Below are 18224 nucleotides of genomic sequence, written 5' to 3'. Positions count from 1 at the left end.
CGCTAGATATAGTAGACTAAATAGCTTATAGCCTTTAACTTTAAGATTACGTATTAACTAGGTAGATTAAACCTAGTAAATAGATCTTCTAGAAGGCTAGATTATAAATTCTAAAATTCTAAAGAAGAAGGTACTCTAAGTAGCTAGAGTTATCTCTATAGAGAGCTACTATATAAGCTTAATCTACTCTATAGAGAGAGTATAAAGATAGAGAATACTAGGCTTAGTCTACTCTAAAATAGCCTAGATTATTATTAAGTAGTAGTTACTCTATAGAGTTAGACTTTAGAAAGAGCTATAACTATAGAATCTATAAAGAGTACTAAAGACCTAGTAAACCTCTTAGTAAAGTTAATTACTAAGAGAATAGAGAATAACGCGTAGGCTAAAAGAGTTAAGTTAGAGTAGTTAAGGTCTATCTAATAAAGAGTACTCTAGATACTATACTAGGTAAAAGTATAAAAGAGGTTATTACTATTTAAGAATAAACTTTATATTTCTAAGAGAGCTAGACTCTAGGTACTAGAAGCTTACTATAATAACTTATTAGTAGGCTATTTTAGGTTTAGTAGAACTCTTAACCTTATCTAACGTAAATTCTAGTAGCTAAAGGTTTAAAAATATATTAAGAACTATATAAGTACCTATTAGACTTACTAAAGAGCTAAAACCTCTAGATATACCTAATATAGTTTACTTTAACTTCTACCTACCTCTAATAAACTATAGTAAGATATCTTTATAAATATAATTACTAAACTATCTTTAAGTATATATAATAAATAAGCTTTTAATAGTATTCTAGTAGTTATAAATAAATTCTCTAAAATAGTATACTATATACTAGTTAAGAGTAATCTAGATACTCTAGAGCTAGCTAAGATTTTTATAAAAGAGATTATCTAACTCTATAGCTCTCTAAGATTAATTATATTAGATTAGAGTAGTATATTTATATTAGTATACTAGAGTACGTTTACCTAAGTTCTAGGTATAAAAAGGCTACTCTCTACTACCTTTTACCTATAGATAGATAGCTAAACTAAATAGTAGAATTAAATTCTAGAGTAGTACCTTTAAATATATTATAACTTTAAATAGAATAACTAGGTCTAGTAGTTATTAGAAGTAGAGTATATCTATAATAACTTAGTCTACTAGTTAACTTAAAGAGCTTCTTTTAAAGTAGTATATAGGTAGACTCTATCTACTACTATTTAGATAGGTCTAAAGCTAAAGAGAGGTAACTCTATAAAGATATTAGATTATAGCGCTAGACTACGCTAGATTATCTAGAAAGTATATACTTAACTAGAAAAGGCCTAAGTCTAGTAAGTATAATACTATAATATAAAATATAAGCTAAAGTAATATAAGGTTAGCTAACTTATATATTTAAATGTCTAAAATATAATAATAGAACACCTAAAAAAAAACTTAATAATAAATTTCTTAGACCTTACTAGATTATATATAAATATAGTATCTAAGTATATAGACTTAACCTTCTAGATATTCTTAATATCTATCTAACCTTCTATATTAGTTTTCTAGAGCTAGCTCTTTTAGATTAGATTCTTCTAAGAGAATAACTAGCTCTTAGGTAAATACTACTCTAAATAGAAAACGTAGTATATATAGTAGACTATATTATAGAAAAAAAAAGAGTAGATAACTAGTAGCTATATAGAATATACTAGAAAGAATAGAATAAGTTAGTAGATAAGTAGTACTTAGTAGAAAATATATCTAAAGAGGTTCTAAATATATTCTACTAAGAATTAGAACTAATAGAATAAAAAACTTATAGTTAAGCTTCTAAAAAGAAAAAAGAAAATTAATATAGCTAAATAGAATAGAACTAGAAAAATCTTAGCTAATCTAGACTAAACTAGACTAGATAAAAAGTAGTAAAGCTCTAAGAGGCTAGATAAGCCTATATAAGTTAGACTAAATCTAACGTTAAATTCTAATATTTTAAAAAAATTCTTTTAAAAAAAAAATTTTTACTAAGTTATAATTTTCTAAAATATTAGTAAATTCTAGAAATAATTCTTATTCTAAAAACTACTCTAGACTAGGCTAGATTAGACTAGATTTACCTAGAGCCTCTCTAAAAAATACTAAAAATATAAGAACTAGGTATACTATAGCTAAAGCTCTATAATAATATCTAATTTAAAAAAAAGAAATCTCTATCTACTTAACTAAGGCTCTCTAACTCTAAATTACCTCTAAGAGGCCTAGATCTACTAAATCTACTTATCTAGATACTTTTTATTCTAGTCTAGCTACTTAGTATTCTAGCTCTAGATAAAGTTATTTTATAGACTCTACCTCTTTCTTATTATAGCTAGAACGTACTAGATAAGAAAGTTAACGTATTCTTAAAGAAGAGTAACCTTAGCCTAGAGAGCTAGAATTCTCTCTAAGCTAGAGGTAGCCTAGATTAGGTTAGAATAGCCTAGATTAATATAAGGTAGATACTTACCTAGTAAATTTACTTTAGTAGAGTAGCTAGAGGTAAGTTCTTAAGTAGCTTTACTAGACTAGCTAAGTAACTCTTCTTCTTCTTCTCTATTATACTAAGAACGCTAGTATTAATAAAATAAGATAAGTTTAAGTATAGTAGAGTTAGAGAATTATAGGTAAGCTTATTCTTAGTAAGTCTAGCCTAGATTAGTCTAGATCTTTCTAGGTTATACCTAGCTATACTTACTTAAGATACTTATTTATAACCTACTCTAGCTTAGCCTTAAAGCTAGCCTAGATAGTAGGCTTAAGAGATTTAAGATTAAGAACTCTAGTTACGTAGTTTATTAGCAAGACTTACTCTAATAAGAGAATTAGTAGCTTAGTAATCTTCTTAGAAACCTAGAAGACTAGATTAGCCTAGATTAGGCTAGAGATATCTAGACTATATACCTAGTAGTAATCTCTACCTCTCTTAAAGTAGTTACTATACTTAAGTAGAAGATTAGTCTTATTCTTATTAATCTACTCTAATAAGATATAGACTTTATAGCTTTATAGGTCTATATTCTTCTTAATAAAGAATTAGTATATAGGTACTACGTTCTACTTATCTAAGAATATAGTAGTTAAGGTCTTATTAAAGTAGATTACATAACTATTAGCTAAGTACCTTACGCGCGTATACGTGTTATCTAGATAGACCTTATAATAATTAGCTAGATCTATAGTAGACGTAGCTAGAGAGAGCTAAAGAGCTCTAGAGAAAGCTAGATTAGAATTAAGAAGGCTAGATAGAGCTATAGAAAGTAAGAGTAGGTATTAATAAGAATAGAGTAGAGTTAAGAAACTATAGAAGAGTTAGATTAGTCTAGACTAGCCTAGATTAGGCTTACCTAAATCTTAGCTAAAGTTTAGAAAAACTTACTAATTAGTAGAGAGAGAAAGAAAAGAAGAAGAATAGAGTAGAAAGATTTAGCTAAGATTTTAGATTTTTATATCTCTAAACTCTAATACTAGCTAAATTACTAGGTATATAAACTACTTTAGTAAGTATATAAACTACCTAGAAGAAGAATTTTTTACGCTTTAACTTAGAGCTAAGTCTTTTTAAGAAGAGACTCTTTGTTATAAGTAGTACCTAGGCTACTTTAATAGAGTCTAGGCTAGGCTAGATTAGCCTAGCGCTGTATTAGCTTAGTCTAGATAGAGCTAGATTAGATTAGCGTAGTATTAGCTTACTCTATCTACTCTTCTTAGATATAGTTGCGATTCTTCGCCTAGAGAGAAGAGTAGAGAATTATATTATAGAATACTCTAGAATTAACTACCTTTTACTTGTATGTTCTACTATTACTCTATTACTACTAGCTTAGTCTAAAGAATTATACGCAGATTCTTCTTTTATAAAAAAGAAGTTTTTCTAACTTCTATCTCTTATTACGCTATTCTTAGAAGATCTAGCGCTATAGAAGTTTTCTAGAAACCTTTATTAAGTTATAAATACTATATACTATAAGTTTTATAGATTATTATAGAGATATAATAGTACTTACTAGAAGTAAACTAGATTTTTCTTAAAAGTTAGTTAAATACGTATAGCTTTTTAATTACGTAATATATCTTAGTATAACTTTTATATAAGGTATAATATACTATAGAGAATATATATTTAAATTTTTATAGAAAAATATTAAGGTTTTAATTAGTTATTTAAGAAAAACGGGTTGGTTTTCGTTGATTTTCCTTGCCAAGAAATCGTGGGCGGTTCGCTTGTGTGGGCGGTTCGCTTGTGAAGTACGTTACATGAGCAAAATAATCAAACATTCGTGAGCGCTAAGCTTATCACACTTGCGACGCGATAATAGGGATGAGAAAAAGACTCTCACGTATCTTAAGAGTCCTTTGCACTCCTCACTTGGCTATAAGATAATCATCGGTTATTAATCTAGGATTTGGATGTTTAGAGGCCAGCGACCGAGTGATTTTTCGAATTTTAAAGCTGTGCCAAGATTAAGGGTCATGCGCCGTTTAAAGCATGACATTATAAACGCATTACCTGTTCTACCAATTAGCCGGCCGCCCGGTATTCACGTGATATTGATGACGCTGGTGGGGTAGCGGATATTCTACGGCGGCGAAAATCCGCCGGCTTCCCCAAATAATTTCAACCTTACACCTCAGTTGGCCTCTGTTGGGCAGCGACGCGGGGCAGTTATGAACTGTATCTAGTCGAAAGTTACACTTTGGAGTTAGGCAGCACTTGGCACCCCGTAGTCCGTCAAGCAACTGCCTGCTTCGAAAACGCCCGCAGAAGTCGGAAATAGGAAGTTGTTTTCGCTGCACGGGGATGAGTAGCACGCGCAGTATTATTGGCTTGCAATCTAGGCAGCCATCGCCGAGGATGATCATTGGGACAACGACTAGCAGTATCAGCTCTGACCTTCACTTCTGCAGAGGAGTGCATCGCGGTAACCCAACGTTACCGCTCTGGACGCGTCTTCGATAAGACGTGAGGGCACCATTGGCATGGGAAAGCCCACTCTCATGAACCCAGGTGTCTTCCCAAGATACCCTATATTCGCGGCCTGACTTGGTTATTCTTTCCCCTTTGATTTTACGAAACCATTCTATCTAGCTACCCTCGAGCTATTCCCGCAACAGATCTTAAACCTCGTAGCTCTCCACCTCTCTCCCCACACCTGACCCGTCACCACCACCTTTCCCCCCTCGTGCCCGTTAACCCTTTCATCATTGGTATTGCATAGTTGTGCCATTCCAAAGAGCCCAATGCAGTCCTCCCTGCCATGGAGATGAGGAATATACCCAAACATTGAGAGGAACGTTCGGCTGTGAGTGTTGGACTCCTGCCTGTGTCTCGTATTGATATCGTTGTTGATGACCATTCCACTGCCAGGTTCCCCCAGCAGAACTGGAAGATGCTGACGGGGTAGCCGTATAAGATGCCGATGGGGCAGTCGCGTAAGGTGTAGTGGCGTAAGGGATTGCCGTGGAAGGTGTAGTCGTGTAAGATAGCGATGCAGTAGCCGTGGAAGTAACGGCTGTGGTCTGAGAGGACTGACCACGAGGTATACCCCGGACCAGCCTATCCTCTACATAAACTTGAATTGTATCCCCCCTACCATCAACAAAAACAGAACCACGGTCCGGGTGACTATCAGAGAACGGGACAACATAGGTCCGGCTCGTGTCCGGAGTCAACCCGACTTCACGTAGCTTCATTTCCATGATCCTTTGCTGGTCGGGAAGTGCAACATGGCCCTGATATACAGCGCAGACAACCCAAGAACCGGGATTTGCCGGAAACAAGTCTTGACACTGCCGGTAGTAGCCTGTGATTCGTCCCACGAAAGATCGGACATGCTCGTCACCAGCATTTCGATCACTGGTATTTCCATCTGGAAGAGGGGATACGTGTCCCAGGATCGCCCCGAGTGGGGAAAGGATAAGGATAACGGAGCAGGATCCAAGCTTATCTGTCCCAATGCAAGGAGTCTGTGAAAACCGGACACCGTTGAAGGCATTCATGGGAACTGCGGTTGCCTGGCGACCGATAACAGCGGCTTGGAATCGACTCTCTCCATTAGTAGAGGTGGACATCTTGGGCAGGTCTTCGATGAGGATTTAAATTGATGCTGAAAAGTAGGGAGTATTGCAGGTGATATATCGAGGAGAATTGATGAACAGGGTCTGGCTCGAGAAGGAATGGGGTATGATTAATTCATCGGATCGAGGAGCATTTCTTTGTAACTAAAGTTGCTGTGCCGCATGTCTAACGCTTCTCACCTCTAGGTTGATGGGCTCTAATACTGAGGAAATGAAGGAGAAGGCAGTGTAAATTTTGGTCGAAACATGCTTCAGACAGAGTTTGGTTCGATGTAAAAGGTCGCAGCCAGGCGCTTGCAAATTATAAGCGCCTAGCTGCGACCGGGACCGTTCCAAGGGGTGATCCTTGGCGGCGCCAAGAGACTACCCCGCTCATGCAAACCTGGGAAGAGCCAACTATTACCTCTCCAGTCCCGCGATAAGCCTCCCAGCAAGAACAATCTCAATCTGCTTTGAACCGAAATCTCCACATCCTTTGCATTACCAATATGCAGACACCCGGGAGATTTCCTACACCACCGCCGTTGGGACTTGGACCCCCCTATTTTAGGCCTGAAGAAGTCGAACTGTGTTATCAGGCCGCTTGTAAGGGAGATCTTGAGGAAGTCAAAAAGCAAGCTCAGCGGCTCCTACATGACCCTCGGCCGTTTTCCGAGCCGCAGAAGCCCCATCCGGCGTGGTTGTACGAATCGCTTTCCATAGCCATCCACACGCGGAACATCGAAATAGTACGATTCCTGCTTGATGAGAACGTTGCGAGCGAACATCTCCCGGCTGAGGCTGCTGTGCGTGGGCGAGCCTATGAAGTATTGGAACTGCTCCTTCAGTACGGATGGGATATAAACCAACCGAGGGGCCGGAACGAAACCCCTTTGTTGAGGTACGCTTTTTGTTCTTTATTATAATCTGATTCTGATTTCGCTGACAGCTTTCTAGTATCCCTCTAGCTACCTCGGATAGAGAAATGGTTGAGTGGTTTCTCAACCATGGTGCCGATCCCAATGCCCGTTGCGTGTGGGATTTCACCCCCACGTCTCAAGCCGTGTACGAGGCTCCTCTGGAACTTATAGATTATTTGTTCTCTCGAGGGGCCGACGCCCGCTGTGGCCAACTCCTCCAGCATGCCGTCCATAGGGGCAAACCCGATGCTCTGGACGTGGTTCGTCGGCTTGTGGAGCGAGGTGCACCGATCAATGAAGTCAAATATGAAAAGGAACCGAAAGTGTATTGGGAGCGTAAGCCATTTGGCCTGGGGACACCACTTCATCGAGCCGCAGAGTTAGGCAAGGGAGACATCGTCGAGTACTTGTTAGAGCAAGGAGCTGATCCTTTAAAACTGGATAGTAGAGGGAAAACACCACGCTTCTGGGCACAGAAAAATAACTATATAGGGATAGCTAGAATTCTCCTTGAAGCAGAAGTTAGTCCATCCAGCATGCGACTTTGTTCCTTGGAGACTAGCAATTTAGAGCAGCTATGACGTTCTTGTTGGACTGTACGGGAGACGGTGGGGAGGACAGCGGTAGGAGGTTGTGGTTGGTTTCATCGGCGGCATTGCGATTGGCGGCGGTGCGGTGTTGAATGAGGACGGTGACGTCTTTGTCGTCGCGGAGTTCTGAGCGCTCATGAAGGCCTTGGATGGACTGAGTTCAGCATTAGTTTGCAAGACCAGGTCATACCCTGATGTCAGATAATGGATTGCCCAAAATGCAAGAAAGGGAACGTATCCGGCGCTGATAACTGCGAACATTTGCGCTTCGCAGGGGTGTTTGGTTCGATGTTAGCGTGGCATTGGGTTCTGGACTCTTACAACTTTCAGGTTCGTGGTACGGGGCCAGTACGAGACCACGTTCAGCTAGTAGGCAGTATTGCGTCCCGTATGGCGTTGTAAGGTGTACTGTGCAGACCAGTAACTTAAGCCGACGAAATCCTTGCGACAAAACGGGAAGCGCGATTTGTGCGGAATATGCGCCCGCATGGGATTTTCAGGCAGGGACGAGAAAAGGGACGAAAAACGGGAATGATAATAATAATCCCGTGCGGGACTGGCCAGCCCCCAAAAGTCAGTGAACCGGATCCCGCAGGGGATTGGATGCCGCAGGGACTCGGCTACTATGTTATGTTGTCGTCGCGGTGTTTTTTGCTTCGCGCGGGTTCGATCCCCAGGGGCGTGTGCATTGCTTTTTGCCCTTTTTCGATTCTTCCCTTATACTGGTGTCGCGGTTGGGAAGTCTTTCTGCACCTCCAAGCATTCAACGGGTCGAATGTTATTGGACGAAGGACAAACCCCGTGTTTTGAGTGTGACTCATCTACCGCCGCCATACCAACTCTATCTACCTACACTACCTATGCCATCGCATCTCAAGCAGTTCCTTATAGATATTGATAAGGAACTGGAAACGTGGGAGGAGGACCATGACACAGAATATATTGTTGCAAAGGTAGAAGGGGTAGGCAGACTAGAGACATGTATAGCAGAGGGGCAAATCTCTGCCCTGGAAAGGCAGAGAACAAATTTTATGATGAAGCAACTTCCAGACGTACGTTCCTCTTAGCCTTCACTGATACATATACCTAAATATATCAGTTCTCGCAGCGCTTCGCAATGTTCCGAGCGGTTGGGCCACCTGGATCATACGTAGGGGGCCCATACAATCAGATAGTTATCCCTATTCGAATCACGAAGGCCGGCGTCTACATAACCCATAACCAACACTCCACAGATCGCAGAAGTATCTCTTTGGGCCATTCTATCTTCTGCGCCGCTGGGCAGCCAGCATTTATCAGCGACGGCGTGAGGTTTGTAGCGTGGATATCATAAGAGGCTGGTTGGTTTATTGGAGGGGAATGTCGGAGCGGTTGGTCGGCATGCCGGAGGGCCCTACAGACACATCACCGTTATAGTTGGTTATGACGTCGGAGTGGTTAGTCGGCATGTTGGAGGGCCATATAGACACGTTGTCGGAGTAGTTTGTTAGGATGTCCTCTGGTTGGAACTACGGTCCCCTATAATGGCCTTTTAGGTATTAGCAATAGCTGACTTACAATAAATCTTCTATACTTACCTAGAACTTCTTGAGCCTGCGGCTGCTGAGGATATTCGCCTATGACAAAGACGTCAGCTTTGCTATAAAGTAGGTTCCGTGCTACGCACCGTTTCCCGCTCCTGAGCATAATCTCGACTCATTCCCCTGTGGTATGGGACGTCCATATGAGTAACTTGAGTGTTCAGTCTGATGGTTGTGTGCGAGGCTTTCTGGTGGAGGGGTGATGACAGATTGCGAGTATGATTGACTATGTGGAGGATCAGCGTTAGCGCTCGGCAGTTTTGGAGGTGGACGGGTTGGGTACCTGGAAGCATATGCGGGTTCACCTGAGTGTCGTATCAACTTGCGGCGAGAGGTAGGAGGAGCCATTGGAGCAGAATAGTGCGATGAAGTTGTGTGCACAGTAGTTGCCAATGGCTGGGAGGCGGCCTCCCAGCTCAAAGCCTCCTGCGGTCGTTTTCGCTTTGCGCGATTACCTTGACTATCGTAATGAAGTTGGGCTTCCTTCATCCAGGGCGTCGTATCTTTAGCAAGATTTAGCAGTTTGTCATAGCTTTGCAATTCTCGGATGAAAGTTGGAATGTGAGCATAAGGTAGCATGCGCCACTGACGACATACAAACAGCGAAAGGGATGTTATTCCAGCGATGCTCATCTCGCGATTATTGGCGTCCGTCTCTTCGTGATCGCCAAGGACGGTCTTTAGGAGCAAACGTTCGATGACAAGATGTTTCATCCCGCGAGCAAGGGCGACTGACGACATCGATAAATCGTCAGTGGAGATTCCGAGTCCTCTCAGGAATGTTTGTCCCCGGCCTTTTTTTGGTGTGCCGCAGCTAAGTCTTTCGTAATTATTTGAACTCTTGAAAGACCCTTGTGTTTTGTTAATTCCCATTGCTCAAATGCTAATGCAAAGCTTCTCTCGGCGAAGATAGCTCGAAACTTAGCCTGAGCGCTGTTGGTGTGGGTGCTGGTGCCATTTGAGATATCTAAAAGGCGATAGTCTCGTTGTTTGCTCGGTGGATCGCCAATTGCAACTTGTACCTCTCTACTTGTAAATTTTCGAACTTGGTCGTAGAGAGAATGCAAAGTTTGAAGTAACTTTACGCACTTTCCGCCATCGCCCACGGCTGGTGCATTGCTGGCTCTGTCTGGGGATGATGGCGGAGAAGGTGGAGAGGTGCTATCGCCCACGGCTGATGCGTTGCTGGCTCCGTCTGAGGACGAACTTGGCGGTGACCTCTCACTCTTGTCCCTAGTGTCGAAATCAAAAGCAGGAATGAAAATCGTGGCATCTGGAGCCGCTGAAGCGCCCTCCCATCTCCTCCTACAATTGTGTACCATGCCAACAAGACTTGCTCGTACTTTTACCAAGGAGGTTTGGTGCAGCGTTCTCGCGAATTTTGACGAACGTCGAGCCTGCTTCTCGAACTATTTTATTCTCCAGCACTGAGCTGGGGCTGGAGACGAGCTCGAAGGCAGTAGACTCTCAAGCGTGCAACCGTCCGTCCATCTCCTCTATCATGCACCTTCGTCCCCCTTATCAAGGTCCTACTCAAACTGCGCACCTTATCACCTTCTAATTCCTCCATTCTTCCTTATCAATCCTAGTACCATTTCCTTACCCTCTTCCCACCCTCTTCCCGCCTTCCGACCTGCTTCTCGCCTTCTTTCCAACCCCTTCTTGCCCACTTTTCCACCACTTTCACTCTACCTGAATCCATATAGTGGATATTCAAGTACGGATACTTGAGTTGGTTAATAGAAATATGGAGGAAACAATGATATATAACCCATAAAGTCACATGATAATACGCGCTCTATCCGGCAACACCTTACCATCATCCCAATCTCAACCCGAATCCTGCCAGCGCGAGGCTGAGCAGAATAAAATATGCTCTGGGATGGCTGACGTCTCGAATATTTGGTATCACTTCATTTTCCGTGGCCACGTACGATAAGGGCTGGCGCTACGGCGCAGAGCGCGGAACCACGCTCAACGCCCAAAATACCTACTAAACGCCAACATATTGCTGCAAGCATAAGACAAAATGGATCTGCAGCTGCGAAAATTCCCGCAGGGAAGATATGTCGAAATGCGACCAAATGCCGCCAGCATCACGTGACCAAATGCTCCGAAAAGATGTCAGGGTCAGGTAGCTCGAACGGAACGAAGAAATAGGAATAAAAGAGAACATAGGTGGATCTTAACATGGAGGAGCGACGCTCCGTGGTGGTGGAAGGCGGACTGTACATGCAGATTTTGTCTGCCGTTGCAGTGATGATAGGCTAGGGTCGAGGTTGAGCTAGTGCCCTAATAAACGAAGATGCCGACGTGGGGACAGTAGATAAGGATTTCAGTGTAACAGGATCGTGGATAGAATACAAGAAGCGAAGTTCCGTATAAAATACAGCGAGTGGTACGAGGATAAACAAGCACTGTTTTCATTCCGAATCCCCAAAGCCCCCACCCCCTCTCTCCTCTCCCTCTCTTCAGATTAACAATCCAATCTTATTATCCATCCCATCTTCGTCATTCTCACATATTCCACCTCATAACTCTTCCTTTCCCTTCTACCACCAGGCTCGCTATCTCAAATAGTGTGGCTCGCGATCTTTAGCCAGGGGTTCTAAATCATTAGCTTCCTCGTCTTCCGCGCGACTATATATGCAACTCAGACTCTTAAACAACAACACAAGAAAGCTCTCAAGCGGCGTGCGCGGCGTATTTTCGAAACGTACCCAGGTAAGCGTCACTCGATAGATTCGGCCCGGAAATCAGAACCTACGAATCTTCAGCAGGCATATAGATACCCTACAAGCACCTGCCCAGAAGCCCACATAGAAAATCGCAAGAATTGTGATCACGGAAGCGCCCACGCACATCCGCTTCCGTGAGTCGCCCTGATGATAGGCCCTCTGAATCGCGATCCTTCCGCTTTCAGCAGGCAGGAGATCATTTACACGCCGAAACCCATCACTATATACCAGATCTGGAGGTAAAGCGCCATGAGTGGGAGTGTGGTGATAAGGAAGGCGAGATATAATTGCTCGCTCGAATTTTGATTGCGGAGAAGGCGGATGAGAGGAGGAAGAAAAATGGGGCGTCGCTGCAGTGCCCTAATGGATAAAGGCAGCGGAACAAGCCTCCACGCCGTAATCCTCGCCCTACTTTTCCTTCCCATACCATCAATAACGTCATCTCTATCCCAGACTATATCTACACGAGTCCACTCCACCTCGTTGCTCAGTCACGACCAATCACAATAGCCATTGCATGAGCGTCTTCCGCGTCCAACGGTACAAGCTATGAACGCGAAGCTCCCACTCGTAATATGCAATTCACTCCTTCCAACCCAACGAGGACCAGATCGCCATCAATCGTTACTGATGTTCCTTCAACCGCGAATCGGCGACGAAAAGCGCCGGATCCTTCATATCTATTCTTTGCACCTTGATCCTGCTGATCGAAGCAAGTTTAGGCGCACGGGTGTTGCGCGATCATACATTGAACGATACGAGCAAATTTATGGGTGGGACAGGAAGGAAGCTCACTTCTCGATCTCCTCCCTACATCTGGAAACTTCGGAATGCTTCTCCTATCTAGCGCAGCATCCAATCGATCACGTCGAGGCTCACATGGAACCTGCGGATCTATTCGATAACACAGAGCGCAGTACGAGCTCTCCGTTCTCCACCCGTCGTTCCCTTCGTTTCGTAGCTCAGCCAGAGTGCGCAGACTCGCAGCAGTTAGGTCGCGTCGCCGTCACACTTGCAGAAAAGCGCCCTCCTCAAGACTCCCAGTACGTCTCGTCCTCTCGAGTGTCAGAACCCTATAATGCCATATAATCGCGAAATATTCGACCAACCAACTCTACTCACAACTCATACACACCACCAACCAGCAGTATTCCCACCACAGCAGCATCACCACGCAAATCCAACGCACACGTCCCCGTCCACGATAGCTAACTGCTCCGGCATCAGACGCTCTCTCTACACCCCTCACCCGCCTCTCGTCACCCCGTCCACCGCTAAGAACCCCACCCATCCATCACACTCCAGCCTTAATCGAATAGCTCGTTGAGAGAGAGTGGCGCAATACCTTGCACTTTCAAGATTGAAGATCGTTTCGAACATACGTTGCGGAGGGAAATCACATTGCTAGATCTCATGCATTCGAAAGAGACCTCGGATAATATAAGCAAGGGTGTGAATGGCTTCCATATGCCTCAGATTGAGATCAATTCGAAGACTGCACGCAGCGGGAGATAGGCCAGACTACCGGCGAAGCACCGCGACTAGTATTCTGCAAAATGTCAAGACAAATTAAGATGTAACATGAAGAGACCGTTCTCCAACCCCCCCCCTCCCGGTCAAAAAGAAGAAGGCCAAAACACACCTCCAAGCCATCCTCACGGACATGCCCCCTACTCGCTCACGCCCTCGTCCCCCTCACCCACTCCACCCACCCCTCCCGATCCCAATAGCTCCTCCATCCCCCACCCCCAGTCCGCATTAACAACTCCTTCTCCGCCCTCTTATACCCCTCCAGATACGCCCGTATACCGCGCAGCCCGCGCTCGAGCCAATTCTCCGCCGCCTACGCCTTCAGCTAGCGCTCCCAAGCAAGATTGTGCGTCGCAACGCGCGCATTGCGGCGCCATCCAAAGTTCCAAAAGTTGAGATAATCGCCGAGGCGCTGGCCCAAGCGGTGCTTAAGATCTGCGTGCGCGCCCTCAAGTTGTGTGCGCGTGTGCAGGAGCGAGGTTTCGATCCGCGCGATTTGCTGCTGGTAGAGGGATATTTCGCCGATGGAAACCATTTAACGAGCATTATTCAGTCCGAGCTTAAGATCCGCCCTGTCCGCCTTCCTGATTATCTTTTCGCTTACTCACTTACAGCACCGACGGCGTGGGAAAATCACTTTATTATGACTACAACTACTACTGCATCCCAAACCCAAACCCCTCCAAGAACGCCGTGCTCGAGAACCGCGACGCGCTGCTCTCCCGACTCTCCCGACTCTCCCTCCGCTCATGCCACCGCTCCAGCGGCAGAAGCCTCTTGTTCAAGAAGTCGACTTCCTGCTCCATCCGCTGATTCGCTAGCCAAATCCGGATATATACCTGCCCAAGCACCAAAAAGAAGAGATACTGTATAAACCAGTACCGCCTGTTCTCCGACGCCGTGGCCCAAGCCTGCGTCTGGCTCAGGAACATCGCGAATGCCACCCAGCGGGTCCCGCTCCACAGCAACCTCCGCATCCAGTTTGTGCCCAGCAGGAATTCCGCGATTACCCACACCAACAGGTACGCGTATGTGTTCTCGTCGATCAGGTCGAACTCTTTTGGGAAGTGCTGAACACAGCCACTGATGATAACGAAGAGGAAACCGCAGATGAGCGGGAAGACTAGCACACCGCCGGGTACGGCGATGGTCCTGTGGGGATCGAGTCGTTGGAGCAGAGTGTTCTTCTCGTCCCGCAGCTGGGCTACGGTAGCATCGCTGCGTTTGAGGCGTGCGTGCAGGTCGGCGGCTAGCTGGCGGTATGCGAGCGAAGAGTGCGCGAGGATCGCTGTCGCCCCCGCGGGAGATGCGGGCAGCATGAATTGTTGGCGTAGCAGGCCTGGTGAGGTCGGAGGGCGGGCGTAGGATTCGGGAGTGCCCCCAGCGGCGATGTGTGCGTTGTAGGACTCGGCGATGGAAGGAAGAGACATGGTGATGTGTGGTGGGATGTGAGCGAAGGAGGACAGAGAGCACATGTATAAGAGGTGCAGCGGGTGTTCGCGGCTAAAGAAATGTCTTTGTTCTGCCGCATTTAGTATGGAATAGTTGGTGGACAAAGGCACGTAATCTAGAACTGTCCGTATAGGAGCAAACAAAGAACGAAAAGGTGCACGGAACGATCACGCATCATGAGGCGTCACGAACTAGCAATAACAGAGCGAGTACGACTGCTTTCCAGCTGGTACATTGTCTATCACCCACATCGACGAAGGAATCCATAACACCAGAAGTACCCCGTAAAATTCCAATCGACTCCATACAGTGTCAAGGGAATATATTCCCTTGAACCTTAGGGAATGCGCCAAACCTCATCCTAGCAATATCCGAGGAGAATGATCAGTTCTATGGACTAACATCCTCCACTGATGCAGACTACACAGCTGCTCCACCTGTTTTAAGTTAGCAAGATGGCCATGTCAGACGAGCGCATCAAGCACATACCTCAACGCCTGTCCACGAATTGATCCAGGAAGGCATCAATGCCATCGCCCGACGACCCAGCCACAACCGGCACATTATCCTCCTCAACAGATGCGTAGTAACCTGTCGCCGGGGAGCGAGCGCGACTGGGCGGCTGGCTCACTGTGGCACTCCGGCGTCCACCGCGACTGGCCACGCTCCGGCTACGACTGCGGCTTTGGCTGTGAGCCCGGTAATCCTCACTCAGCTCGGCCACTTTGGCGAAGACACCAGCGAGCACGTCACACAGCGTCATGATTATACCCTCGGTCGTGGACTGGCGCTCCAGCATGATGGCCAGCACCTGGTTCAGGGTCTGCTCGCGCGAGTTGGGTCGCTCGCCCTCCACTAGATGGTCCTTCATGAAGTGGATCTGCTGCTTCGGGCGCTGGATCTGGCTCAGCAGCTGGCGGAGGGACTGCGCCATGTCGGTGCCGACAACGAGAGCGAGGTTCTTCCAATTGCCCTGGCTCAACAGGTACTCGAACTCGGAGACGCTGGGATCGCATTGAGCTGGCGCGTTGGGACGAGGAGTGACCGAGACTTCCGGCCGATTGAACCCGGAGTCGCTCCGGGAGACTGCGGTGCAGGTGAGGCCCTCGTATCCGCGGCATAGCGTCGCGGAGTCGGCGACTGCTCCCTTCGGCGGCCTCCAACGTCTGGGATCGGAGCCGCATAGTCGTCACCACCGTACTCGGAGCCCTTATCATCCCAGACGGGCTCTTCGACGGGGAAATGGACACTCCTCCGGCGGGGTCGCATGCGTGCATCCTGCATGATCGGTGGCTGCTGTCCGGGACCAACTCGAAATCAGATTGTGAGCAAACGCAACGTTCTTTAGCACTGGCTGACAACGGAACGTCATAACCAAATGAAGTTTCCGTCTCAAACGAAGCTAGTGTCGCGAGATCCTCGAGCGTCCCCATTCCGCCAAGGTCCGCTCGACTCTCGACGCCTTTTCCCCGTAGATTGGGTGTCCTTGTCATCTACAATCCCGATAATCCTCTCAGACTCGATTATTTCTCGCGGACTCACAAGGTTATGGCATGATAACCTGGTCCAAGATCTACCAGCTGCAGACGATAAACCACCACGAAAACGATCGGGTCCAGTCTCTCGTTCTTTCTATTTGTGAACACGATGACCAGCACCATTTATCCGAAGACCTGGCAGCTATCGACGACATGAAGCCCCAGAGCTGCGTGCGCGGCCTGGCACATAGCGTCGACGCTGAAGACAAGGAGGAGGCCGCATACTGCGAGGCCTGTTTCGACATAATCGAAGATGGAAGTTACGCTCACCGGCGGGATAAGTTATTCCTCTCTTCTTTGAAGAATGTGCGTTGGACACAACAAAACTAGAAGCAAAAGCGCAAGCACATTGCTGAGCTTAGGAAGCCCAGGGTGCGGTACGTAGTCCAAAGACTCGATAACGGCATGGTGTAGACATACCAACTATCAGGCGGGCCGAAGGCTTTGAACACCTCCAGCTTGGAAGACAGTCCCTAGACGATGATGGCGCCTACCTTGACTAGGAAGACGAAGCAACTCGGGAAGGAGATACCACCGCCACATCCTCATAGGAACTTATTGGGTGAATTGCAGAGTATTAAGACATGAGTTGATTAATTGAGAATACGAGAAATATGGCTATATATATACATGACCAGGTCACGTGAAGTAGTAACTATATCTGGCAACACACCCCCCTAGCTTAAAGTGTATACGGAAAGCTGTCTAAGAAGGTAAGGCTTTTAACTATACCTAAAAAGGTAATTAATAATCGTCTCCTATAAATACACCCCTTAGTGCTGTAGTGTTCTGTAAGGGCCACCCCCCTTGTAAGAGGACCCTGTAGGGTTAAAAGAGAAGTGCAGAAAGCAGAGAGATAAGAGATCTGTGCATAAGGCTGTGCCTATTCCTAATTAGAAAGTCTAATATAGGTCCTGGAGGTTAGGTTTAGATAGTAGAGCGTTTAAGTGTTTAAGTAATAGTGTAACACCTCTACACTACTAACCTCTATAGCTCCCCTGTAGGTAAAAAGGGATAGAGCAATGTTAAAGGCGTAAATTAAACTTAAGAGCAGAGAGTAAAAAGAAAGAACACCTTATTTAATAGCTTTTAGAGTATTTTTATAGTTACTACGGCCCCCTATAGCTTATAGCAACTTTGTAGAGTAGATTATTAAGTAGATGTTAATACGTCGCTACGTATTTTATTAAGACTAGGCTTGTTATAATAAACGTAGCCTGTTAATTTTATAGTTAATCTAATAGATTATAATAAACGTAGCTAGTTAAGATATAATAGAATTGCGTATAAAACTAGTATATATATACGTCGAAATTAACAGAAAATAGTTAAATAAGTGTGGTAGGCGCTTCTATAGTAGAGCTAGAAGCAAAATAAGGGCAAATAGTTGCCTTAGAGGTCCTAAAATGCTAGCGAATTAGGCATGTGTCGCTCTAGTTAGGTTTACTATCTAATCTAGTACTAGCGTAAGAGGTTCTTAGGCAGCTTCTACTACTCTACTAAGAATAGCGGAAGCTTTAACTTGCTAGAAATATTCTTAAGCCCTAGCTGTTAAATAAAGTAGGCGTGTTTTTAAGGTAATAGAATCTTTGTAAGTCTATTAGCTAGCATTTAACCTATAGAAATCTATTTAACGTTAATTCTTTAGTTCTTAACTTTCTAGCGGAGCTATATTTAGTGTATGTTAACGTGTTTAAGCTTTGTCTAAAGCTTCTCTATAGCCTTAGTTACTATACCTATAGTCTACTAATTATTACACTAAAGCTTTAGTTTAATATTAAGGTTTAGCTTTAGGTAG

At 44.9% G+C, this 18224-nt stretch overlaps 5 protein-coding genes across 5 annotated transcripts; 1 reads left to right on the top strand and 4 right to left on the bottom strand.

Annotated features, from left to right (window-relative positions):
* Window positions 1-5580: 5580 nt before the first annotated feature.
* Window positions 5581-5979, bottom strand: BU26DRAFT_380474 (uncharacterized protein; the record flags this gene model as incomplete). The annotated part of the gene is made up of 1 exon (XM_033822568.1): window positions 5581-5979. A coding segment is annotated over one exon (399 nt), but the record flags the coding sequence as incomplete, so codon positions are not given.
* Window positions 5980-7036: 1057 nt separating this feature from the next.
* BU26DRAFT_416460 (ankyrin) lies at window positions 7037-7579 on the top strand (the record flags this gene model as incomplete). Its single annotated transcript, XM_033823162.1, has 1 exon — window positions 7037-7579. A coding segment is annotated over one exon (543 nt), but the record flags the coding sequence as incomplete, so codon positions are not given.
* A 1517-nt stretch (window positions 7580-9096) lies between these two features.
* BU26DRAFT_500022 (uncharacterized protein) lies at window positions 9097-10490 on the bottom strand (the record flags this gene model as incomplete). Its single annotated transcript, XM_033826461.1, has 5 exons — window positions 9097-9116; window positions 9166-9204; window positions 9255-9394; window positions 9452-9982; window positions 10258-10490. The coding sequence occupies 5 exons, from the start codon at window positions 10488-10490 to the stop codon at window positions 9097-9099; spliced, it is 963 nt and encodes a 320-aa protein (XP_033689234.1).
* A 3481-nt stretch (window positions 10491-13971) lies between these two features.
* On the bottom strand, window positions 13972-14866 carry BU26DRAFT_558938 (uncharacterized protein; the record flags this gene model as incomplete). The annotated part of the gene is made up of 2 exons (XM_033832625.1): window positions 13972-14020; window positions 14097-14866. 2 exons carry the CDS (start codon window positions 14864-14866, stop codon window positions 13972-13974), a joined length of 819 nt encoding a protein of 272 aa, XP_033689233.1.
* A 512-nt stretch (window positions 14867-15378) lies between these two features.
* On the bottom strand, window positions 15379-16172 carry BU26DRAFT_500020 (uncharacterized protein; the record flags this gene model as incomplete). Its single annotated transcript, XM_033826460.1, has 2 exons — window positions 15379-15892; window positions 15934-16172. The coding sequence occupies 2 exons, from the start codon at window positions 16170-16172 to the stop codon at window positions 15379-15381; spliced, it is 753 nt and encodes a 250-aa protein (XP_033689232.1).
* Between the last annotated feature and the right edge of the window lie 2052 nt (window positions 16173-18224).

Source organism: Trematosphaeria pertusa, assembly GCF_010094035.1.
Source record: "Trematosphaeria pertusa strain CBS 122368 unplaced genomic scaffold BU26scaffold_2, whole genome shotgun sequence".
Classification (NCBI taxonomy): Eukaryota; Fungi; Ascomycota; class Dothideomycetes; order Pleosporales; family Trematosphaeriaceae; genus Trematosphaeria; species Trematosphaeria pertusa.
Note: the sequence above shows the minus strand (reverse complement) of the source record. Positions and strands in the feature narration are given on the sequence as shown.